This window comes from Eumetopias jubatus, unplaced genomic scaffold (genome assembly GCF_037043125.1).
Source record: "Eumetopias jubatus isolate StellerSeaLion01/CBP00866 unplaced genomic scaffold, mEumJub1_p1.0 scaffold_14, whole genome shotgun sequence".
NCBI lineage: Eukaryota > Metazoa > Chordata > Mammalia > Carnivora > Otariidae > Eumetopias > Eumetopias jubatus.
Genome location: NW_028274820.1, coordinates 13,725,751 through 13,751,327, shown reverse-complemented (window position 1 = coordinate 13,751,327; position 25,577 = coordinate 13,725,751). Strand labels below are relative to the sequence as shown.

At 42.0% G+C, this 25,577-nt stretch overlaps 1 protein-coding gene across 1 annotated transcript in view; it reads left to right on the top strand.

The window, feature by feature from the left end:
* RALA (RAS like proto-oncogene A) overlaps positions 1-24,622 on the top strand; it is a 75,766-nt gene extending 51,144 nt beyond the window's left edge. The window contains exons 2-5 of the mRNA XM_028108944.2: positions 8,961-9,113; positions 11,313-11,521; positions 16,765-16,939; positions 22,619-24,622. Of these exons, the coding sequence (XP_027964745.1) occupies positions 9,000-9,113; positions 11,313-11,521; positions 16,765-16,939; positions 22,619-22,741 (621 nt within the window). The 5' untranslated portion in view covers positions 8,961-8,999 and the 3' untranslated portion in view covers positions 22,742-24,622. The remainder of the gene's footprint in view (positions 1-8,960; positions 9,114-11,312; positions 11,522-16,764; positions 16,940-22,618) is intronic.
* The last annotated feature ends 955 nt before the right edge of the window (positions 24,623-25,577 follow it).

Sequence of the window (25,577 nt, the reverse complement as noted above, 5' to 3'; positions counted from 1 at the left end):
CTAAATAAGCCTCCTCCTCATCTGTGTATGCGGTTCATAGCATACGAGGTACACTGTTCTACATCTTGTTTTTTTCACTTTAACAATATGTTGGAGCTCCCTCCATATCACTGGGTAAAGAGCATCCTTGTGTTTTGTGGTTGCAAATGGCAACACTCCACACCCTTACACTCCCACTGCAGCGAATGGGTGTGCCTGTTTCTTTACACCAGGGAGAGATAAACTGTCTGTAAAGGGCCGGAAGTAAACATTTTAGATGCATGGTCCACATACCTTCTCTGTTGTATATTCTTGGTTTGGTTTGGTTTGGTTTGTTTACAATCCTTCAAAAACAAAACCACTGTTAGCTCATGGGCTATCCAAAAAGCAGGCCAAGGGGCTATAGTTTGCTGACCTTTGCAAACATACTGTGATCAACCTGATGGGCAAAACAGTGGTGTCCCAATGTAATTTTATTTGTATTTCTCTTATCTGCAAAGTTGAGCATATTAGAGCCATTTACATTTCCTTTCCTGTGACTATTCATATCTTTTGCTCAGTTTCCTATAGTTGTTGATCTTATTTATAGTAACGTTTTATATAGGGAAATTATCTCTTTTGAAATGAATTGCAAATATTTTCCTCAGTTTTATGTTTATCTTTTTACTTAGCTTGTAGAAGATTTTGTCATATAGAAATTGTTTTGAGTAGTAAAATTTGTCAGTTATTTTTTTTTTTAAGATTTTATTTATTTGAGAGAGAGAGCACATGAGAGGGGGGAGGGTCAGAGGGAGAAGCAGACTCCCCGCTGAGCAGGGAGCCCGATGCGGGACTCGATCCCAGGACTCCAGGATCATGACCCAAGCCGAAGGCAATTGCTTAACCAACTGAGCCACCCAGGCACCCTTTGTCAGTTATTTGATGATGAGTGTTCTGTAGTAATTCATGCCTTTCCCATTCTGAGATTATCAGACAGTTCTTTCAGGGTTCTCTCCCCCCTCCCCCAGGTGCTTTTGTGATATATTTTTTTAAGATTTATTTATTTATCAGAGAGAGCATGAATGGGGGAAGGGCAGAGGGCGAGAGAATCTCAAGCAGACACCCCGTTAAGGGAGGAGCCCACCGCACAACCCTGAGATTGTGACTTGAGCCGAAATCAAGAGTTGGACGCTTAACGAACGGAGCCACCTAGGCGCCCCGGTGCTGTTGTGATTTTATCATCTAAATCTTTGATCCGCTTACAGTTTATATTGGTGTGAGGAGAATGGATCCAACTTTATTTTTTTCCAGATGGCTCACCAGTTGTCCCCATACCGTTTATTGAATTATCCTCCATGCTCCCCTTCCCCCTCCATTTGAAATGCCACCTTTATTATGCACTAAACTATAGTATGTATTCAGATCTATTGCTGTATATTCTGTTCCATTGATCTTTCTAGACAGGCTTTGCTTTTGAATTACAACTCCCTCACTGAATTGCTGTGTGATCATGTTTCATTGAGGAACTACAGATGCAGTTAAATAAAGAAATGATCAGATCTGTCTGCAACCTTCACCTATACACCCCTGTTCTTCGCTTTACCTCACCTCCTGTTAAAAAGAAAGAGATGGCCCTCCTCTTGCATGACTCTTCTCCATTCCTCTGGCCCACTCTTAGAGGTACTTCGCTCCTGGAAGTACCCTCTCTTTTACATCATTAATTTCTCTTATTTTTGAAGTATAATTAACATACAGTGTTATGTTAGTTTCAGGTGTACAGTATAATGGTTCAACAATTCTATACCTTACTCAGTGCTCATCACAATAAGTGCACTCTTTATTTTTTTTTAAGAGAGAGTATGGGGGGCTGGTGGTGAGGGAGAGGGAGAGAATCTTAAGCAGGCTCCACGCTCAGCATGGAGCTGGACACGGGGCTCGATCTCATGACCCTGAGATTATGACCTGAGCCAAAATCAAGAGTCAGACGCTTAACCGGCTGAGCCACCCAGGTGCCTCGATAAGTGCACTCTTAATCCCCTCTTGTTTATTCACCCGTCTCTCCACCCACCTCTCCTTGGGCAGCTACCAGTTTGTTCTCTGTATTTAAGAATCTGAGTTTTTATTTGTCTCTTTTGTTTCCTAAATTCCACGTATGAGAGAAATTATATGGTATTTGTCTTTCTCCTACTGATTTATTTCACTTAGCATTATACCCTCTAGGTGTTTTCGTGTTGTTGCAAATGGCAAGATCTCATTGTTTTTATGGCTGAATAATATTCCATTATGTATATTTAGCACATCTGCTTTATCCGTTCATCTGTCAGTGAACACTTGGCTTGCTTTCGTATATTGCTTATTATATATAATGCTGCAATAAACATGGGGTGCATATCTTTTTGAATTAGTGTTTTCCTTCTCTTTGGGTAAATTCCCAATTAGTGGAATTACTGGATCATATGGTCATTCTGTTTTTAATTTTTTGAGGAACCTCCATGCTGTTTTCCACAGTGGCTATGCCAATTTGCATTCTTACCAACAATGCAATGAGGGTGCCTTTTTCTCCACATCCTCTCCAATACTTGTTTCTTATGTTTTTGCTTTTGGCCATTCTGACAGGTGTGAGGTGATACCTCGGTGTGGTTTTGATTTGCCTTTCCTTGATAACTAGTGATGATGAGCATCTTTTCACGTGTCAGTTGACGTCTCTGTACGTCTTTGGAAAAATGTTCGAGTCTTCTGCCCATTTTTTAATCAGATTGTTTTTTTTTTTTGGCGTTAAGTTGTGTAAGTTCTTTGTATGTTTTGGTTCCTAACCCCTTATTAGATATATCATTTGCAAATATCTTCTCCCATTCAGTAGGTTGCATTTTGTTTTGTTGATGGTTTCTTTTGCTGTACAAAAGCTTTTTATTTAGGTCTAATCCCAGTAGTTTACCTTTGCCCTTGTTTCGCTTTCCTGAGGAAACACATCTAGAAAAATGTTTCTACAGATGATATGAAAGAGATGACTGCCTATGTTTTCTTCTAGGAGTTTTATAGTTTCAGGTCTCACATTTAGGTCTTTAATCCATTTTGAGGATTTTTTTTTCCCATTTTGAGTTTATTTTTATGTATGGTGTAAGAAAGTGGCCCAGTTTCATTCTTTTGCATGTAGCTCACCAGTTTTCCCAGCACTATTTGTTGAAGAGACTGTCTTTTCCCCTTTCTGTATCCTTGCCTCCTTTGTTGAAGATTAATTGACCGTATAATCATGGGTTTATTTCTGTTCCATCTATCTGTCTGTTTTTGTGCCATACTGTTTTGATTACTACACCTTTGTAGTAAATCTTGAAATATCCAGCTTTGTTCTTTCTCAAGATTCCTCTGGCTACTCAGGGTTTTTTGTGGTTCCATGCAAATTTTAGTATTATTTGTTCTACTTCTGTGAAAAATGTTGGTATTTTTGTAGAGATGGTATTAAATCTATAAATTGCTTTGGGTAGTATGGACATTTTAATAATATTGGTTCTCCCAGTCCATAAGCACAGAATATCTTTCCATTTGTGTCATCTTCAATTTCTCTCATCAGTGTTTCATAGTTTTTAGAGTACAGGTCTTTCACCTCTTTGGTTAAGTTTATTCCTAGATATTTGTTTGTTCTTGGTGCAGTTGTAAATGGGATTGTTCTCTTAATTTTTCTTTCTGCTACTTCAGCATTAGTGTATAGAAATGCAACACATTTCTGTATATTAATTTTGTATCCTGAACCTTTACTAAATTCATTTATCAGTTCTAGTAGTTTTTTGTTCGTCTGCAGGATTTTCTCTATATCGCATCATGTCATCTACAAATAGTGAAAGTTTTACTTCTTCCTTACTAATTTGGGTGCCTTTTTTCTTGTCTGATTGTTGTGGCTAGGATTTCTAGTACTATGTCTTGTCTGATTGTTGTGGCTAGGATTTCTAGTACTATGTTGAATAAAAGTGGTGAGTGGACATCCTTGTTTTGTTCCTGATCTTAGAGGCAAAGCTCTCAGTTTTTCACCATTGACTATGATGTTAGCCGTGGGTTTTTCATGTGGCCTTTATTATGTTGACATATGTTCCCTCTAAACCTACTTTGTTGAAAAGTTTTATCATGAACGGATATTGTACTCTGTCAAATGTTTTTTCCTGCATCTATTGAGATGGCCATCTGGTTTTTATCCTTTCACTTGTTAATGTGTTTCTGCCTCTTTTAGATGATTATCATATGAACATCCATTAATAATGTTTTAAAAGCAACCAAACAATAAATTTGTCCATCTATGGCCTCATTTCTTCATCTTCAGAGTAAAAGTGCACTTCTGTATCTTCTGTTTTCTCTTCAACCAATTCCATCCGGGCTGTGGTTCTTACCACATTGATGAAATGACTCTTCCCAAGGTCATTAGCAACCTTCATCTTGCCAAATCTGGTAATCTCTTATCTTATATATCTTATATATCTTACAGTAAATCTCTTATCTCATCATATCTCAGCTCAGTCTCCCAGCAGGAGTTGATATTTAACCACCTTCTGACTATATAGTCACTGGATTTTCTCCTGAGTGGCCACTTCTGAACAAGACTGCTGGGTTGTCTTAGGAGTCTCTCCTCTGCTGCCTTTTCCTGTCCGTCTTCATCTTATCCCCAAGTGAGTTCATTCAGATTTGTGACTTTAAATACATCTGTAAACTGGTGCACCTGGGTGGCTCAGTTGGTTAAGCATCCGACTCTTGGTTTCAGCTCAGGTCATGATCTCAGGGTGGTGAGATCAAGCCCCACGTCAGGCTGCACACTCAGTGGGGAGTGTGCTTGAGATTCTGCCTCTCCCTCTGCCTGCCCCACTCATGCGTGTGCGTGGTTTCTCTAGCTCTCTCAAATAAATAAATAAATAAATAAATAAATAAATAAAATCTTTAAATACATCTGTAAACTAACCTTCAAATTCTTGTGTCCATCTCTACCCTCACTCCTGAATTCCTAGAACGTCCAATTTCCTTTTCAATTCCCAACTGGAGCAGAGCTTAGGATTTCTTTCGCAGACCTATTCCTTCCTGTCTTTTTCCATGTTAGGTAGTGGCACCACCACACATTCAGTATTTTTAGAAGATACTCTTGTTCCCCCCGCCCCCCTGCCATTTCCCCCATGTCAGCTGTTTCTCCAGAAGTATGCCAGATAGCATAGTAGTTGGGAGAGCCAGGCTGCCTCAGTTTGAGTCCTGACTCGGCCTTGAGCAAGTCAACTTCTGTGATCCTCAGCTTTGAATGAAATTAAGATAGTACATCTCATAGGACCGTTCATTCATAACATGTGGTACCCAACTGAACTGATATGTGTAAGGTGCTCTAAGCAGTGCCTGGCACTAGTGAGTGCTCAGTAAAGGTTTGCCGGTGTTGTCCCCAGTATAGATAGTATTGATAGTTATGCAAGTACTAGTTATGGGGGCCTAGGAGTATTACCATTTGGGCTGCAGCTGCCGTAGGCCAAGCATCTGCCCTCTCTTAAGGGGACTGTGAGACAGCCTCCTGGGCGCTCTGCTCTTGCACCTCTACCAGCCACTCTCCACACACCAACCAGGCTAATCTTCTTAAAGGTGTCAGTGCAATTATGTCACTATCTTGCTTAAAAACTCTCCAGGGACTTCCCTTACAATTAAAATTAAACTCCGACAACTTTCCATGGCCTGCAAGGCTTTTTGTCAATTGGCCTTTTCTGCCTCTCAGTCTCACCTCCTGTTACTCTCCCCACTGTTACTTCGAAGGCTCCATCCACTCTGGACTTCGGCTTGGTTGCTAAAACATGCCAGACTCTCCCATTTTAGGTCTTTGCACTTGCCATTCGTGTGGAATGCGCTTCCCTCAGAGCTGCCTGGTTCTCTCCTAAAATTCAGGTCTCAGCTCAAATGCTCCCTCTTCAAAGGAGTCATCCTTGACCATCCTGGTTAAACTAGCCTGTCCCCCTACTCTTCAGCCCTGTGCCCCTCATCTTCTTTATTGAATTCATCGCTATGGAATTTTCTTATTTATGTTTGTGTTTGTTTTAAGTTCTAGGTAAAAAGGGGCTTTGGCTTAGTTACCATCAAAACAACATCTAGACTAGGGATTGGGAGCTAAATGCCAAGTTTTTGAACTGGGGAGAGAGGAGTGTCTCCTCGGTGGAAGCTTCTTGTCCTACATAGCCTCTTGAACGTATGGGATATGCAGCTCATAGTTATTAGGGACCGATTGTACTTTGGAAAAATATCTTTGGGAATCTGCCTTTTTTATATCTAAATCACAATATTTTACAATATTTAAATATATATTTAAATATGTATATGAAATAAATATAATGTAAATTTTTAAATTATATATTACAAATATTTAAACAGTATTTTAAATTGTTCTGGAAAGAAAAGTGTTCTAACCCAGTTGGCTATTGCTGCTAAATGTTTTGCTTTCAAAACACACACACAGCTCTTAGAGTATGCTACTGTTTTAAAAATAAGACAGTAGTTACATAGTCATGAAGTGATTACAGCTACCAGCAAGTAAGGATCATAACGATGAGAAGTCATTTCCTGATTCACGTAGGAACACCAGCAACATCATGTTCCATAAACTGCTTAGGCTGGGAAGATTTCAGGCTTTTAGTTCCTTATCTGAAATATGCTGTTATTTTTCACTATTTCTGAGCAGTGATAATCTAATGATCATGTCCTTGGTCCCAGGAAAAAGCGGGGACTCAATTCTTGTGTGTTGAGTTGATCAAATTGCTGGCCTCCAAGTATAGATTCCTTACAGGACGCTTCACAGTGCAAGCTGCTTCTGCTAAAATGTTTATGATACACAATAAGAACGGGGCCAGAAATTGCATATATAGTGTCAGCTCAGGTTATGCGCCATACAGATTGAAAGCAGTCTCAAAGTATAACATGTTCATGTTGTTAAATGGATAGTAAGATTATGGGTGGTTGTGTTTTTTTTTTCCTTAAGACTTTTCTGTTTGAGGAGGCGCCTGGGTGGCTCAGTGAGTTAAGTGTGGGACTCTTGGTTTGAGCTCAAGTCATGACCTCATGGGTTCTGAGATTGAGCCCCTTGTGGAGCTCTGTGCTCAGCAGGGTGTCTGCTTGAAGATTCCTGCCCCTCCCCCAACTCACACATACGCGCTCTTTCTTTCTCCCTCTCTCTGTACAACAAATAAATCCGTTAAAAAAAAAAAGACTTTTCTGTTTGGGCAAATAGTCATATGGGTGTGATCTCTGGGCGCCGCCTGAGAATTGTCCAGCTCTTGAGTGCCTGTAAGCCAGTGTGTGAGGCACAGACCCACAGTGGACTGTCCTTGCCCAGACTTGTGATCGGATCTCTAGTAGCAGTGGCCACTTTATACCAGTACAGCCTAAATCACTCCCCAAGGCTGTCAGACTGAGAACATTTATTTGTTCATTCAGCATGTTTGTACTGAATGGCTGATTTCGCCAAGCCGTGTTAGTCACATTGAGCATAAAGTAAAGCAAGTAGGCATGGCTCCCTGCACTCGAGTTGTTTCTGGTGTATTAGGGAAGATGACCCAGAAGAAGGAACTAACACATTCGAGTGGTTTCAACCTGTAATAATGGTTATGAGGGAAAGTATCATCAGATGTTGTATGAAAGCACAGGGCAGGGGAGAGCCTAACTAATTGAGGTTGAGAGTTTCAGGTAAGGCTGAGACCCCAAAACTGAGAAGTCTTAGCCAAATAGAATAAGAGTATGCCAGGCGCAGGATACTGCATGGCGAGGGCCAAGAGGCACCGAAGAGTACTGCAGAACCGAAGGAGGCCAGTGGGGGGATGATGCAGCCGAGCTGGGAGACGGGACGGGGAGGTAGGCAGGAGGAGGTGTGGTCTTGTGAGCTGCAATTTGGGAAAGCCATACGGCAACCAGAACCAGTCAGAGGATGCTGAGAAGGAACGCGGCAGCTGGCCCCTTGAACCTCGAATAACAGAAGGCTTCTAGCTTGGGCTCCCCACGCTGCTGGTTGTGACCTCACGGCCTCTTTTTCTAAGGCCTGGTACTGGGTGCCATAGTGTGGAGCAGTGCTCCAGCTTCTGGAGGAACCTGGTCTTCCCACCGTGAGCACATACAAGTAGTACACAAGTGTGTGCTCTGAAGAAAGTGAGGGCACACTGCATCCAGCCATTTAAGTTAGATCGGCCATCTACTCCATGATGCCCCTTGGGAGGTGTGGTATACAGTATTGGATTCTATCTATAATTCTGCTGCCAAGTTACCGAGATGAGATTTCTTCATTTATAAACTGACAGTGAGTAAACCTTTCAATCGGCAACCTCTTTTTTGTTGTTGTTGTTGCGGGGCTGGGGCGGGGGTCAGTTGTTTCTTACTAGAATTAGAAGAAACATCTCTTTAATTATTGCCAATAAAGGTTAATATGAAAACAAAGTGGGGCGCTTGGGTGGCTCAGTTGTTAAGCGTCTGCCTTCGGCTCAGGTCATGATCCCGGGGTCCTGGGATCGAGCCTCGCATCAGGCTCTCTGCTCCGCGGGAAGCCTGTTCTCCCTCTCCCACTCCCCCTGCTTGTGTTCTCTCTCTCTCTCTCTTGCTGTGTCTCTCTGTCAAATAAATAAATAAAATATTTAAATAAAAAGGAAACAAAGTGATTGTTTAACCTGTTTTCATAATCTGTGTGATTATATTCTAATACCTGTAACACTCCATTATTGTCAGGATGTGGTTGCACTGGGAAATTTTTACTTTGGGTCACAGCTTATTACTGAAAATGAGCTGTTCTAGGAGAAATGCCCTTGACTCATATACTTGTATTGTCATGGTCTTCTCTGATAAGTGGTTCTTCCTCTAAATGAGCATACTTCATTTGCCATCTGTTGAAAATCACCACAGTGATTTCATGAAAATGAAAACCAGTATCTTGAAGCCCAAGGACACCGTATCTCTTTCCTACACTTGGAATTCTGAAGAAGAATGTACTGAGCATTACTTATTTTTTCATTCCTCATTTTTAGATTCTTCTTACTCCTTTGCTGCAAACTCTGTGACATAAGATGGCTGCAAACAAGCCCAAGGGTCAGAATTCTTTGGCCCTACACAAAGTCATCATGGTGGGCAGTGGTGGTGTGGGCAAGTCCGCTTTGACCCTACAGTTCATGTATGATGAGGTGAGTGCCCATTTTTAATGAATAGCTAAGTTTGGGCTTTCAGAGAGGATTTCTATGGCTTCGTTTTGGTGCTATTTTTAGATGTATTCCTGAATCCTTGAAAGCTACTGTCATCGTTTTTTCCCATTTTTAAATTCAGAGCCAACATCTGTACATATCTTGATTTAACAAGTCAATAACTCAAGATCCTTAAAAACTTTATACTTTAAAAACAAAACAAACCTGGAAACAGTACCTCCTTTTAAGCAATCTAACTTTGGCTTTTTTGTTTTAAGTGTTTAATGGAGGTTCCCACCTTGAATTAGTAGAACCAGTAGATACAGTACCTAATTGAAACTTGAAGTTGACATAATAAGGTGTTCTGTGATAATAATAATAAAAATAAAATAATTTTAATAATGGTGAAAAAAACAGTTGTAGTATTTGGCATGGAGCTACACTCACCGTTAGACAGGTAAAGGCTGTGTCCCTAAAACATAATTACGAGAAGGCTACAGATTTGTGTGCCTGTATTTATATCAGACTTTACTGCCCCAGAGTTAAGGTCTCAGCCCATATACAGCAATATATTCTTTCCCCAGAAGACTCTTACCAAGCCTAAATGATTTAAGAGTTGATAATCCAGCTTAAACATTTATCCTCAACTCTTCCTTCCAGTAGAAGCAAGTTTTTATGATTACTCTTTCTTACTTAATCCTCATAACAATCCTGGTATGGTAGTATCCCCATTTTACAGATGAGAAAACAGAACCTCAGAGAGGTTTCTCCATCTATCCAAGAGGAGTGTGATCTCCAATGAGTAACGGAGCGTGAAGCCTGGTCTCCTAACAACAAATCCTGCAGATCCTTACCACCCGATTTCCTGCTCATCAGCATTTCTGTCACACACGCAAACGGCTTAAATCCAGCCAGTTGTCTTGCTCACTGGGGACTATAGCAAAATATTTGAAAACAGAAGAGATTGAAATGTTCTTTAAATGAACTTGCTGATTTATCTGTTCAATCTGTTTTCCATACTATTCATTTTAATAGCTAGTCTTTCAAACTAATCGCTAAATCCGGCCCCTTCTTAACAATAAGTAGGAGGTCAAAAGTAAGACTATTCACATACCTGACATTTGATGAATGGTTAAGCTTTCACTTAGTATTCATCAATATTAATATTCACAGTAGTATCTGATGTGATATCTGAATATTTGTATTTGTTAAATCTTCATAAATATATAATGCTTATAAAAATAATCATGGAAATAGGGCAGAATGTTCTGTAGCCTTTATAGTTACAAATACACTGTGTTCATTTTTTAAATAATTATGTGTTGAGTATCCTCCACATACCAGGAACTGTTCTAAGCTCTGGGAGCTAACAGTGATGAGTAGAATAGTCAAGGTCCCTCCTCCCAGGGGTTATATTCTTGTAGGGAGATACAGACATGGGCAAATAAATAAGGAAGTATCAGATAATGAAAATATTTATAGGAACTAATAAAAAAAAAACCTACAAAAATATGTATGTATACATACACACATGCTTACAATGATACATTGATCAAAAATACCAAGATGAGATTTTACAGAGTTGAAGATAGATGTGGGAATGTAAAGTTGTTTAATTGTATTATTTAAAAAGTCAGACACTTAGAGAGAGATCTCAAAGTTCGTGATTTGCTGTTCTGCTGAGTAGTATAAGCCACTTTATTGACTTGGTTCATTTTAGAGAAGATTTCACAGCAACTTTCAATGCTTACCTCAATATTGACTCACTTTCAAGTTATTTCCACAATTCTGGCATGAAAATGTATATTTAGAGTCACATTGAAAAGAGTTTTTATATATTTGATTAAGTAGATGTATAATCGTGTTTGCAGGAAGAAAAAGGCACAGTTTTCAAGCTGTAAACCATCTAGACTTAATCATTCAATCCTTGCTTTTCTTTTTTTCTTCTTAGATTCTACTTTATTTGGTAAAACTCAGAAACTAACAGCCAATTCACGGCCCCCTACCTCCTTCCCTCTGAAGAAGGCAGCTCCCCAGAGACAAAAAGGCTTGCTTTTTGCCAAAGTAGAAGCCACCGAATTACCTAAAATGAAAATGTAAATTAATGTCGTGTTTACCACTGGGGAGCACAGAAGGAAGAGTGCATGGGAGCTCTGTACTGTTTTGGCAACTTCCCGTGAATCTGTATTTCATCTTTTCCAGTTTGTGGAGGACTATGAGCCCACCAAAGCAGACAGCTACCGGAAGAAGGTAGTGCTGGATGGGGAGGAAGTGCAGATCGATATCTTGGATACAGCTGGCCAGGAGGACTATGCCGCAATTAGAGACAACTACTTCCGGAGCGGAGAGGGTTTCCTCTGTGTCTTCTCTATCACAGAAATGGAATCCTTTGCAGCCACGGCCGACTTCAGGTACGATGGGGACCGAGGCCTTTGCGCTGACATTCCGCGCAGCGGTGTCTTCCCCCGACACAAGCAGACAGCTGGAGGTGGCTCCTCATTAGTCTTTCACTCTGTGTGTCATTGTGTTTATTCCCACTGTGACAGCCTCAGTACCTGCTACTGAAGTGTTTCTCTTTGGAGTATACTCCTACTGCTGCCGTAATACTTGACACTTGGCTCACCTCGTGGAGCTCTGCCCCAGATTTTAGATCTGTCTGTGTGAGTCACCAGGGTTACAGCGCCTGTGTAAAGCTCAGCAGGCACATCGCCCTCCCCCCCACAACACAGATGCCCAGCAGCACACACTGATTGTTTTAATAGAAATAATAACACTTTAGATTGGCACAGAAGGTTCTGTTATATATTTCTTATATCTTATTTACTATTTGCTTCATCAAAATCTGTCATCCATTTGGTTTGCAGGGGGGTGGTTAGTGAAGGGGAGAGAGGTTCTAAGAGAGATAGGGCATAAAGAAGTTCTTGAGTAGTCTCAGATACTACATGCATAATCAAAAGTGTTCTTTTTTTTTTTAAGATTTTATTTATTTATTTGACAGAGAGAGAGACACAGCGAGAGCAGGAACACAAACAGGGGAAGTGGGAGATGGAGAAGCAGGCTTCCCGCCGAGCAGGGAGCCCGATGCGGGGCTCGATCCCAGGACCCTGGGATCATTGATCGACCTAGGCTGAAAGCAGACGCTCAACGACCGAGCCACCCAGGCGCCCAAAAGTATTCTTTAAAAAAAAAAATTTATTTATTTTAGAGAGTGTGAGCGGGGAGAGGGAGAAAGAGAATCCCAAGCAGACTCTGCACTGAGCACGGAGCCAGACACGGGGCTCGATCCCACTGAGGTCACGACCTGAGCCGAAACCAACAGTCAGACACTCAACCCACTGAGCCACCCAGGCGCCCCCAAAAGTATTCTTTAATTGTATTTTTTTATTTTTGTGTTGCAAGTTTGCCTTGATATGAGGGACGCAAAAGAAACATGTAGTGTATCCTCTGTTTTCCAAGATTCACACAGCCTAGTTGAAAAAGGCATGAAACCAAGAGCAAGGTAGCGACAAAGTAGGAGACGTGGGCAGTGATCATTGCCGGGATCCCGGAAAGGAGAGAAGCTGAGAGGCCTTCATGAGATAGGTGAGCCTGGAGGATCAGAAGGATTTCCACTGATGAGGAAAGAAGTTTTCCGGTGGTTGAGCAAAAAGCGAACCTGGGCTTATATAAAGCTTCCTTTTCATGTCCGCTTGAAAGTCTCAAGAACTTGAAGGAATTTAAGAGAGCATTCTTTGCAAAAAAAAACATGTCATTGAGAAACTTTTAAAATGCAGATTTATGGGGCACCTGTGTGGCTCAGTTAAGCGGCTGCCTTCAGCTCAGGGTCCTGGGATGGAGCCCCCCCGTGTCCCTGCTCAGCAGGGGGTCTGCCTCTCCCTCTGCCCCTCCCCCTGCTCTTGCTCATTTTCTCTCTCAAATAAGTAAATGAAATGCAGATTTATTTGTAAAATTAACTTTGTTGGTTTCTCTAGGGAAGGAGTTTTGTATGTGATAAAGTGCAAAGGGTGCAGGCCCTGGGAACTTATAATCTTGGGAGGCATGTTGCAAGTTATATAAATGTCAGTGCTCATTCACTCATTCAGCAAATATTTGAGTGCTTGTTATATAGCAAGTCCTGTTCTAGGTAAGGGGATAAATGTTGTCACCAGAGTTTGCCAAAGCCAAAGTGTATCTCAAGGGAATAAAGAATTATTATGCCAAGAGTGAGAATCTTGGGCTACTGCTGTGACAGAGAAGAAGTGAATCATTCATTACTCTTCTGTTGTACCTCCGACGTGTTGCCTTCCCATAAATAAAAATAGTCCCAGTGACTCAGCGGCAACAGGAAAGCATTTTTGAGGCCGTCTGAATGGTTATGCTCCACGTGGTCTAACCCACAGTGGCAGCTCCTCTCTGGAGCCTTCCTGGGCCTCCCGTCTCCAGGGCAGAGCCACCGTTTCCTCATCTGAACACACAGTATGCTTGCAACAGCGCCTCCAGCACACTTACCACACTCCCAGAATCTGCTTGGTTTGCATGTATTTTTCCTGATGAGGGGAAAACTCTTGAGAGCAGGACCCACTTGTTACCCATCTGAGTATCCCTAGTACACATATTTGGCCCGGTTCCTGGCATGTATCATACAGGGCATACTTAGTAAACAAATATTTAATAGAAGTGTTAGAAAACGCTCTTTTTTTTTTGGTTCTCACTTTTCTTACGTCAAAAAGAAATTGGACCAGTTTGTGAAGGTACTTTCCTATTCTAAATTCTGTAACAGCCTCTAACACTCTATTTAAAGGGGGCATCACATTAAGTAAAATGTGTATGAAGATTGTAGACATAGCATTGCCTTTCTCTGACATCCAGGAAAGTAGCTTATTCAAACTAACTAATTAACTCTCCATGAATATTGTCCTCTCACCCCTGAACCCAGTAAGTCCAGGCTTTCCATGGCCTCGTTTCTGATAGCATTCATTAATGCTATCACTGCATTTTCGGTATTGGTCTTCCTGAAGTCCCTGACTCAGAGTATAGCTTAGTAGGTGTTTATTAAGAAACTAATGACTGTAGGGGCACCTGGGTGGCTCAGTCATTGAGCGTCTGCCTTCGGCTCAGGTCATGGTCCCAGTGTCCTGGGATCGAGCCCCGCATTGGGCTCCCTACTCGGCGGGAAGTCTGCTTCTCCCTCTCCCACTCCCCCTGCTTGTGTTCCCTCTCTTGCTAAATAAATAAATAAATAAATATAAATAAAATAAATAAATAGAAAGAAAGAAAGAAACTAATGACTGTATATACATATGACCAGAAGTACCAGAGTCAGTCTCTGGTGGTTAGTGAGATCAAGTGGTAAGCCCATTGTTGTTAACATCTTAGTTGAGGCTGTCGATCACAAAGGAAGCTGGTTAAGAAGGCACCAGCACATTTGTTGTTACCGGCACTGGAAAAAGATAATGACTGACCCATATCCCCTTCACAAGCACATCAGAAATGTAATAGTAGTAATGGTGAGTGTTGACATGCTCTTTGCAAGAGGTCATGTGCGTGGTGGGAAACATCACAGCCCTCCAGTCCTGTAAAGCTCAGCACGTGTCCCCCAGTTACTGTGCCCCACTGACCTTGTTCCTTCCTAAAAGGGAAGGGAGAGAGGGAGAGAGAGAATCAGCGAAAGATGGAGGTGACTGTGTGGTCCATAATCTATTCCTGCCAGAAAACGGGGAACTTGGGTGCAGAGAGCTGCCAGCGAACACTGAGTCTGTTAGAATGTTTACGACAACATCGGTCATCGGGTGAATGCAGGAATACTAAACATAACCCTGCCTAATACTCACACAGTGCTCACCACGCACCAGGCACTGCTCTGAGCATGAACAAGGTGCTAGGGAATTTCACAGATTCTAAGACACACATTTTTTTGCATTTTATCATCTCTTAATGTCAGGGCCATGTCTTGTAGTGGGACATCTTACTGTTCTAACTAGCAGCGGTTTTTCTCAGTGGTGCATGACATAATGCATGCAGTGATCGGCATTGAAAGCCCATGACCCACTGGGGATGCTCAGTGAATTGTTAGCGGTGACGGAGGTGGCAGTGGTATTCAGGCGACGCTGTCTAAGAAGCACAAAATAGACAAATCTGAGATTAAGCCTTGGTGAAGATCCGTATTCCATCTCAAACATCACGATAGATCCCTGCAAAATCAGTGTTGTCTGCTGACCTGTCATTCTAATCACCCCTTTAATTTTCTCATTTTCTCTTAGTCTAAAATATTGTTTCTGTAGTTTCAGCGTCTCTTCATTTCAAAGGAGAGGCATTGATAAGGTAGAAAGAGAAGGTTGATTTTAGAAGAAAACCTCTTTCTCCAGTAGAGTACTGGTAATCGTTAAGAACAGCTCACCTGTGTTGAACATTTACTTTGTGCCAGGCTCAGTTCGAAGCACTTTACATTTCATCCTGCTGGCAACTGGATAAGGAAGGTCCTGTTGTTAGCCCCATTTTATCCATGAGGAGACCGAGGCAAAGTACTTTGTTCAGAGTCACGTGACTAGGAGGGACTGAGAGCCGTGATACCTTTAAAACTGGTGATGGCCTCTAACCTCTCTCTAAACACAAAATCTATACTCAAGAGATGTCTGGCCCTTGTGGGGCTTTTAAAAACACTTAGTGGGACCATTGATACGAAGTAATAAGAATATGAGTAAGAATAAGAATGGTGCTCTCTCCCTCTGTGGTCTTCCTCCCTAAATCCCATGATCCCAGTTTAATCACGAGAAAAACATCAGACAAATCCCAGTTGAGAGATGTTCTACAAATGAGCTGACCAGCAAGTCTCAGAACTGTCAGGGTCATCAAAAATAAGGAAAATCTGGGAACTGTCAGAGCCACATGGAATCTAAGGAGAGTTGATGACTAAATGTCACGTGGAATCCTGGATGGGATCCTGGAACAGGAGAAGGACATTAGGTAAAAACTAAGAATATCGGAATAAAATTCGGACTTCAGGGGCACCTGGGTGGCTCAGTCGTTGAGCGTCTGCCTTCGGCTCAGGTCATGATCCCAGGGTCTGGGGATCAAGCCCCACATCGGGCTCCCTGCTCCGCGGGAAGCCTGCTTCTCCCTCTCCCACTCCCCCTGCTTGTGTTCCCTCTCTCGCTGTGTGTCTCTCTCTCAAATAAATAAAATCTGTAAAAAAAAAAAAAAAAATTCGGACTTCAGTTAATGATGTATCAGGATTGGCTCGTTAGTTGTGGTAAACGCATGCACTAGCGTAAGATGTTACCAGTAGGGGAAACTGGGTGCAGAGAGGACGGGAACTCTGTGCTGTCTTCACAACTTCTCTGCAAATCTCAAACCATCCTTCTCGTAAAAGTTTATTTTTAAAAAGCATTTGGAGGAAGTTGCATTTGACACTTCCATTTTGTACCTCTACTGCCATATTTATATTGTCTTCTCTGGTGTATTGTTCCTTCATCGGAGATGTGAGTATGTAACGCCAAGTGACTGATGATAGAATGAGGAGGTCGTGCTGCTTATTTCCCACCATGCAACAAATGAGCTCATTGTTATTGTAAAGAAACATGTAAATAAATGCTCGTTGCAGATGGTATTTGTTATTGTGTTGGTCTAACACATGGGGGTAATAATTAATATTTCTTTCTCATTTCCTCTCATCCAGGGAGCAGATTTTAAGAGTAAAAGAAGATGAGAACGTTCCATTTCTGCTGGTTGGTAACAAATCAGATTTAGAAGATAAAAGGCAGGTTTCTGTAGAAGAGGCAAAAACCAGAGCCGACCAGTGGAACGTTAACTATGTGGAAACATCTGCTAAAACTCGAGCTAATGTTGACAAGGTAAAGGGCGGCCTCCTTACAGCTACATCGTGTTAACAATATGTTGATTCACTCTAACTCCACCCCATTGTGTCTAGAGATTTGTGAAATTTTCACACAGTGATTTAATATGTGCTGATTGTTACCCGCCCTGAATGCTCAAGTACAACATGTTACGAATTTCCTACTTCACCTTGTCCTCAGGTTCCCAAGAGACACTGAAATACGAGACACCACTTTTTTTCTAGCACTGACAGGATTTCTGACCTGAATCCCTGCCCTTTTTAAATTTTTCTTTTTACTTATCCTGATGGGCTGGGTAATTTAGAAGGCAGGGTGTTAAGTCCTCTGAGCTGACACCTGCCCAGCCCCATGTAGGTTCGCTCCCAAGACAAAGGAGCCCCAGAGGAGAGGGCTTCGAAATTTTTTACTACACCTACACTCCCCACCCTCAACCTGTTTTTCCCTCTGCCCTCTTCTGTATCTCCCCCCCTTTGCTCAGGTGGCCCTTTCCTGAGTCCAGGTGAGGAACACCCTTGCCTCCTTTCTAGGAGCCAGCCCAGGTACATTATTTCTTCCTGCTACCAGAGACCTACATCTTCAGTGTTCAGGAAAACTGCCCTCTGGGCCAAGGCATGGGCTCCTTGAGCCCCCCATGTAGGGCCTTTTCCAGCCATCAAGCATCTCGGCTCTGCCGAGTGCCTCGCAAACTCTTAACTGGCAGAATTGTCTATGAAACTTCATAAAAACGGATTCCTGGGTCTGACCCCCAGAGATTTTGATTCATTTGCTGTGGGTGGAACTTGAGAATTTGCATTTCCAGTAAACTCCCTGGTGGTACAGACTGTGGCCCAGGGGACCACACACTTAAAGTAACACTGTTTCTAGGTGGCCTCAAGTTTTAGTGAACTGGTCTGCTTGTTGCCTGTAGATTTATAACGCTGATCCAGAAATCATAAGGCTAAAAAAAAAATTAGAGATTCGTTCTTTTCATTTACTGTAGACATTCATTAGTTAAGACAATGTCATTGTCTTAACTTATGGCTTAACATACTGTCTTAAGCCGATTAGGGTTTTTTGTCACGTGGTCAGATTCCTATAGGCCCAAGATATCTGTACAAAATGAGTGTTACGAGATTTCTACTTAGTATACCGGTTTTCTCTAAAGCTATGGCAGATGTATTTAAACTAGTAATGAAAATATGTCTTAAAGTTCAGTGTGTTTGGAGTTTTGAGAGGCAACATGGAATATTAGCATTGTGTGTGTATTGGGGTTCCTCCTGATGGATGTCTTGCGCAGGTAGAGCGCACTCTGTTAAAACCTGTTTGCACTGAGGGGAGTGGGGAGAGGAGGCGAACAGGATCCAACCAAGCCGTGAAGCTGTCGTCCCAGCGATCTCTGTGGTGTCATCTGCTGGCAGGAATTTTTTGGCCCTATGCATGGATTGTCAAAGGAGGAAAGGTCAAGGTATAGGGCTATTTTAGTTACTCTGGCTACATAAGAAACTGTACCCCCAAAACTTATGGATGAAAACAGCCATTAATTATGCTCATGGAATCTCTGGGCTGAGCATCTGGGCAGCTCACAGGGGAGATGGCTTGTCCCTGCTCCACAGTGTCTGGTGCCTCCGCTGAAAAGCTTCAAGTCCGGGAACTGGACGCCTCTCGGCTTAGCTTCTAAAGACTGTTCACACATGTCTGGTTCAGCCAGTTGATGCTGGCTGTTGTCCAGGGACACCTCGGTTCCTCGCCATGTGACCTTTTCCAGGTGCCCTACTTGAGGCTTTCTTCCAGCAGGGAGGTGGGGTGGGTGCCAAGGGCCAGCGTCACCAGAGAAGAAGAACCAGGCAGGAATCACGTCACCTTCTCTGACCCAGCCACAGGAGTTTATGCGGCATTATTTCCGGTTTGTTCTCTTGCCCGAAGGAGGCCCAAAGTCCGCCCCGGGGTCAACAGGAAGGGAAATGGACTCCAGCTCTTGATGGAGGGTGGCAAGACACTAGAAGAACACAGAGGGAATATTGCTGTGGCCGGTTTTGGAGAGTGTAGTCTGTAGCCAGTGGTCACCTCTCCAAAGCAAAATTAGATGAAATGTGGCGGCTTGTAAACCAAGGTACAGGTTCATACTGAATACTGTGATTGCATGTCGTGCTACACGCTGAAGAGTGTACATGCCAGGTAAAATACCTCAGTGGCTAAATACAAGTAACTTGCAGCAGCTATTCAGTTTCTAGAATTAGGTGATATGTGGTTTCTTGCTGAGGAAATCATGTTCATAGTTGAAAGAGCTCATACTCGGTAGTGTTGATAAGACACAGGCGCTGTGGCCAGCACTAGACGTGCATCTTTAACCCCATAAAGCAGAAGTGCTCTTCTCATGCTCACTTTTTAGATGGGGAAACTGAGATGTGGAGAAATTACATACCGGAGTCAAGTTCAGAAGGCCTGTGATGGCAGCTGCTGGCTCTGGGTTTGGCCGACTCTGGTGCCCAGGTCATCTCGCTCTTTTACTCCACACGGTGGTTGGAGTACCTGTGGTATCCCACGGGGTGTGTGTCACCCACTGTGGGAGCCTGCTACAGGTTTTTCTGGGCTTATGAGTGTTAACACTGTCTCCTTCTATTGTATTGGGAAGTATCTTGTTTTGTCACAGAAAACAAATCCTAGACATTAAGGGCTCATGCCATGTCCTCTTTCGGATTCCCAATAGACTATCAAATGAAGTTTCCAAGAGGCGGATTTTGAATCCACCCTGTGAAAAGCTTCATGACCATCTGAGTGGTCGAGCCGGGGCCTCACCTGTCTCAGAGGCCACGTCTGTCACAGAGGAGTCACCCAGAGGCGAGAGGACCCCCTGGCAAACCTGCTTGCGGACTCACTGAGTGCCAGGTTCATCTCATGACCTTGTTAGTGGCCTTCTGGCTAAACGCTCTGACTCTATAAAGCGTAACTCCAAGGTCGCTCCTAATTTTTAAGGAACGTCGTGGAGGAATGGAAAGAGGTTGAGCAAGTAGATGGATGTCAAAAAGGAGAGTATGACTTCTTACATGAAGAGAGCCAATTTTATGTCAGGAAAAGAATTTTAGTAGAAATATACTATATTTTTAATTTTTTTTCATTGAAAAACATGAACACATGTTATTGCATAAAGAAAAATTCGTAGTAAGGAGAAAAAAGGAATCACTCTTCACCCAAATTCCACTCCACTCCCCTTCCTCTGAGGTAACCAGTGGTAACTCAGGTGTGTCTTTCCAGATATTTATGTGCATTTAAAGAACAGTATATAGAGTCTAAGGGAAGGCTTGTGTTTGCTTGTGTTTTCCCTGTATAAATAGGATTTTTACAGTATATATAGTACATTTATATACTACATATATATAGTATTTCTGTGTATGTAGATCATGCATTTCTGTAGTTTGCTTTTTAAATTTTATAACGGGTGCCTGGGTGGCGCAGTCGGTTGAGCGTCCAGCTCTTGATTTCTGCTCAGGTCAGGATCTCAGGGTCGTGAGATCAAGCCCTGTGTTGGCCTCCATGCTGGGCATGGAGCCTACTTAAAAAAAAAAAAAAAAAAATTAAATCTTCTTCCAAAGTTCCTTCCATATTGATGTATCTGCATCAGAAAGCTTCAGGGGAGCCCTCTGATATTACACGTAGCTAGTTTGGAAGCTTCCTGCCGCGGCTGGCCAGCTGTGGGCTTGAAGGCCTAATTCCGAATTCCGAAATCACCCCAGGGAAGCCAAGATGCAGCAAGTGGGAGCAGAGACCCCTGGGGTCTGTGTCACTGTGTGTTTCAGTCTCCTGCATTCTCTGTGGATTTTCTTTGCTTCATTATTCCCTGTTCTAACCATTCGCACCCCTTTGTTGGTCCTATGTCCGTTTGATTTAAGCCATAAGTCTCTAATCGCTTGCCTTTTTTTTTTTTTTTTAATAGCTTCCTTGCTTTCTGACTGACTTTTTGTTTCTTGCTCCAGATCAGGAATCAGCCATTTATCTAAGGAACACTGGTTCCTTTGGGAGGAATGGTATTTAGCAGCCATAGCCTGAGGATGAATGTGCTCACTACTGTTAATGTTTCATGGCCTTTCAGTGAAGTGCTGGGAAATATGTATTATTAAAGAAAACAAATCATGAGATCATACTGTTACTTCTAATTCAGTTTTAGCAATCAGGATTTTCTGCCACTCTGACTTTGTATCTTCTCTCTTACACTAAAGGCTAAGCTACATTAGCATATTTGCTCTCTTACACTATCCTGCAACGTATATATAAGATTGTTCCCTGTTCCTATTAACAGCTAAATTACAAAGTGATGTTTAAGATTGGTCTTGTTTTTTATTTGTTGAGGTTTTGTTTTTTATTTTTATTCTTAGCTTCTATTCTGAGATGTATATTCCATATGCTGTGTTTTAAAGTCTCTTGAATTCTTTCCTCTGTATAATTATGTCACCAACTCTGTGGTGACATAATTCGTCTTAATTTGTTTTAGTTTGATTTTCAGTTTTTGGCAGCTGCTTTTTTGTGTTTAATTTCATTTTTTAATATGTAGAACAGTTAGTTGCCAAAGTAGAAGTTGTATAATGAAGCGTATTCAGACACGCCTCACTGTTCCATGTCCCCTGTTCCCTTCAGCCCACAAATAATAGTAGTGTTTGGTTTATCATTTCATCATTTCTACTTCAGATGCAGGCAGATCCACATAACTCCTGCAGGTTGCTCTCTACCTGTTTTCCAGCACCTCGCTTTTTCAGTTAGCCTTTCCTTTAGAGAGCTAGAAGCACACCGGCCATTACATAACATACATTTGTTTACTTAAAACAGTCACGATGCACAAGCTAACTAGAATTTTTGACATCTTTGTTTTCCGTGGAGTTCTTAATAAATCGGTGGTGTCACTTCTTATTTCATGCTTACAAGAAAAAGAGATAAAACAGAAGTAATAACTGAATTTTTTTAATTGAGAATTTTAGAGCATAGACCATGAAAGTTATTCATTCAGTCATCATCCACATACTTGTAACTCTTTGTGTACGGTGTGAGCCCATGTCCTTCTAGACCCTTGTCTGTCTGCCCTCAGACATTTGTTAGTGTTATTTAACTTTTGAGTTGTTACACTAGTCATTTTTAAATTATTATGCTAACAGCTCTCATTTGCCAGTTTCTAGACATCGGACAGAATTGATAAAATCTCAGATATGTTGCAACAAAGAAAATTGTTTTCTTAGTACCTGGTATCAAAACGATAAAGGAAGCACTCATTTTCCTCAGCTTTGTTTCTAAAAACGGAGCTGAAGGAAAACAAGTTAGTAAATACAAATTTTATTAAACATAAATTAATTACTTTAATTATGAATTGGTAAAATACATTCATTAATTGTGTAAACGGAATCCATTGAGCTGTAACTTTGGAACTGTCATCATTTGTAGTGCTATTGTCTTCTTTATCTTGAAAATTGGGATGGGAAGATTAGGTTATATGATGTGACCAATTTTACCAAAAAGTGTAACTCAGAAAATTTCCCAGTACACTTGGAGAAGGAGACTGGTTTTGTGCTGACTTCTCCCTCTACTCCCCAAACAAGAGCTCTTAAGCTTAAGTAGTTACTCTTAGTTAATTCCCAAGGCTTACTGCTATGGTTCCAAGAAGTACCAACCTCATATTATCTGTTGGCTTTATTTACCCTGTTTTCTTCTTTCTAGGTATTTTTTGATCTGATGAGGGAAATTCGAGCCAGAAAGATGGAAGACAGCAAAGAAAAGAATGGAAAAAAGAAGAGGAAAAGTTTAGCCAAGAGAATCAGAGAAAGATGCTGCATTTTATAATCAAAGCCCAAACTCCTTTCTTATCTTGACCATACTAATAAATATAATTTATAAGCATTGCCATCGAAGGCTCAATTGACTGAAATTACTTTAACGATTTGGAAATTGTTATGTATCACTAAAAGCATGAATTGGAACTGCACTGAAAGTCAAATTCACTTAAAAAAGAAATTAATGTGGCTTCGCCAAGAAGCACAGTTCAACTTCTTTCGTAATTGCCTACATTTATCGCGGTCCTGAATGTAGCGTGTGGGCTTGTGTTTCGAGGGCAGTCTTTCTGGAACTGTTAGAGCTGAGACGGGGTGGGGGGGTTGGGAGGAAAGGCTACTTCCTCTGGTTTATTATAAAGCTTAAATTTTATATCATTTTAAAATGTCTTGGTCTTCTACTGCCTTGAAAAATGACAATTGTGAACATGGTAGTTAAACTGTACCACTTTTTTTAACCATTGTTATGCAAAATATAGAAGAAAAGTTATTGGCATGATTGTTGCATATAGTTAAATTGAGAGTAATTCATCTGTGAACCTGCATCAATTACCTGGTGATTAATGTGGAAAAGTGGTGTAAGCTTGTACATGGAAATTTTTGAATATGCCTTAATTTAGAAACCGAAAAATGCCCGGTGACATCATTCTGGGTGTGTCCTCACTGGTGCCGTGGGCCCATCGCCCCGTGTGTCCTGTTGAGAGGATATTTGCCTGGTACGGAGTACAACTTTTGTATAGAAGGTTCATAAAACATAACCGTCTGCTAGGAGTCTTTCCAAATTTAAAATGTGTGCCATACTCTGGTTCTTGAAAGCAAGGGTCCAGAGCACCTTGATTACTTTTAATTAAATATAAGGTAGTTTGCAATGAAGGGCCAGCATATACTTGTAAGATAATTTTAGACTGTGAGGGTTCAGCACAGTCACGTTTCAGTGATCCCTCTTTTTCTCTAAAATGCCAGTCCCTGGAAATCCCTTTCTGCAAGCAGTGAGCATGTGTTAAGCTCTTGGTCTCCCTGGACCAGGGCACAGGAAAAAGGTCATTACTGCTGCTGCATTGTGCACTGGGACACTTGGGGAAGGCGGGCGTGCTGGCCACCTGTTAATTTCTCAGTCTGTGCTCAGGAGGTGACAGCTTGGCTCTGGGAGAGTTTTCAGGAGTCTCTGTAGTCCGTGCTCATCAGAAGAACACCAGAGCCACATTTTCCTGACGCTAACACCAGGCAGTCGACCCCGAGTATAGTGCAGCAAGCGTGTTTGGCAAACACAGGCCAGACATGGGCTTGTGTCGCCATTGGGTGGTGCGCCCACTGGAAGAATTCTAGCATGCTACTGGGGAATGTAAATTCAACGGGAAATATACCGCTACCCAGATTTTTCTTTTCTTCTTCGGACTGGGGCTAAGACAGTTGATGCAACAAAGTTCGTCTTTCTTTTTTGCTCAGTCCTAATTTCAACAAGTCAAAGATGTGTTCAGGCATTCCAGGTAACAGGTGTGTATGTAAAGTGAACAAAAATAGGCTTTTTAGGAACTCCGCTCTTTAGGTATTACATCTGACTTGTCATGTTAAATATTTGTCCTTAAAGGATTTGAGATGTACATCTTTCCTTTCGTATTTTTCATAGGCTATGCCATGTGCAGAATCAAAGTTACCAATGTAACACCGGCCCCGCGGGCCCAGCGATCTCCATGTGTACTCATTGCAGTCTTATTTAACCAGGGGTCCTAACCACTAACATTGTGACTTTGCTTTAGACCTTTCCTCTCCTGGGTACTGAGGTGCTATGAAGCAAACTGACAAGGATGCATCACATGTCAGGCTGATGCCACTACCCGATTGGTTTATTTGCAATTTGAGCCATTTAAAGACCAATAAACTTCCTTTTTTTAAATGCTTGTGGTGTTGATGTTTAACATGTAATATTCAGCCTTACCAACCTGGGCATCTTTACAGGAGATTTTAAAATAGCTAAATTCCCAGGCACCTGGGGGGCTCAGTCGGTTAAGCGTCTGCCTTCGGCTCAGGTCATGATCCCGGGGTCCTGGGATCGAGCCTCACGTCGGGCTCCCTGCTCAGTGGGAAGCTGGCTTCTCCCTCTGCCGACTGTCGCTCCCCCTGCTTGTGTGCTTTCTCTCTCTGTCAAATAAATAAATAAAACCTTAAAAAAAATAACGCTAAATCTCCTTTGCTCTCCAGCGTAGGGCTTTCTTTTGGGTAACGCCAGATTCCCTAGATGACGGTAGCATCGGTGCTCAGCTGCAGCCCGGGCTCAGAAATGGGAGATCCCATGTGCACAATTACAAGGAAGATACCCGTATGTGGTCATGAAAGTCACACTGTGTGCAGTACTTTTAGAATACTACTGAAGTCCAGAATGACTAGGGGATGGCTTTATACTCATGTTCTAATCAGAATGATCCCCACAGGTCATTTAATTCCCAAATTGTGGCAGGAGTCACCACCCTGCTACCATCTCATCAAGCCTCAGACCATTCATTCTCCCTCACAGCGGATGTCTGGTAGGAAATGGCGGCGTATTAACTGTCAAACAGCCTGTGGGTTAGAAACGATCTGGCCCGATTTTGAGCACTACCTTTTCAAAATCCAGTTGATTTTAATTTCTTACTTAATTCATAAACAGCGCCAGAACAAGCACATTTGAGTTATAATCGGCATAGTTTTAACCTCACTGAACCCATTTTTAAAAAGATTTTATTTTGGGGGAGAGCGAGCGTGCATGTACGGGGATGGAGGGTGCAGAGGGAGAGAAGCAGACTCCCCGCTGAGTGTGGAGCCCAGCTTGGGGCTCAATCCCACGACGCTGAGATCATGACCTGAGCCGAAAC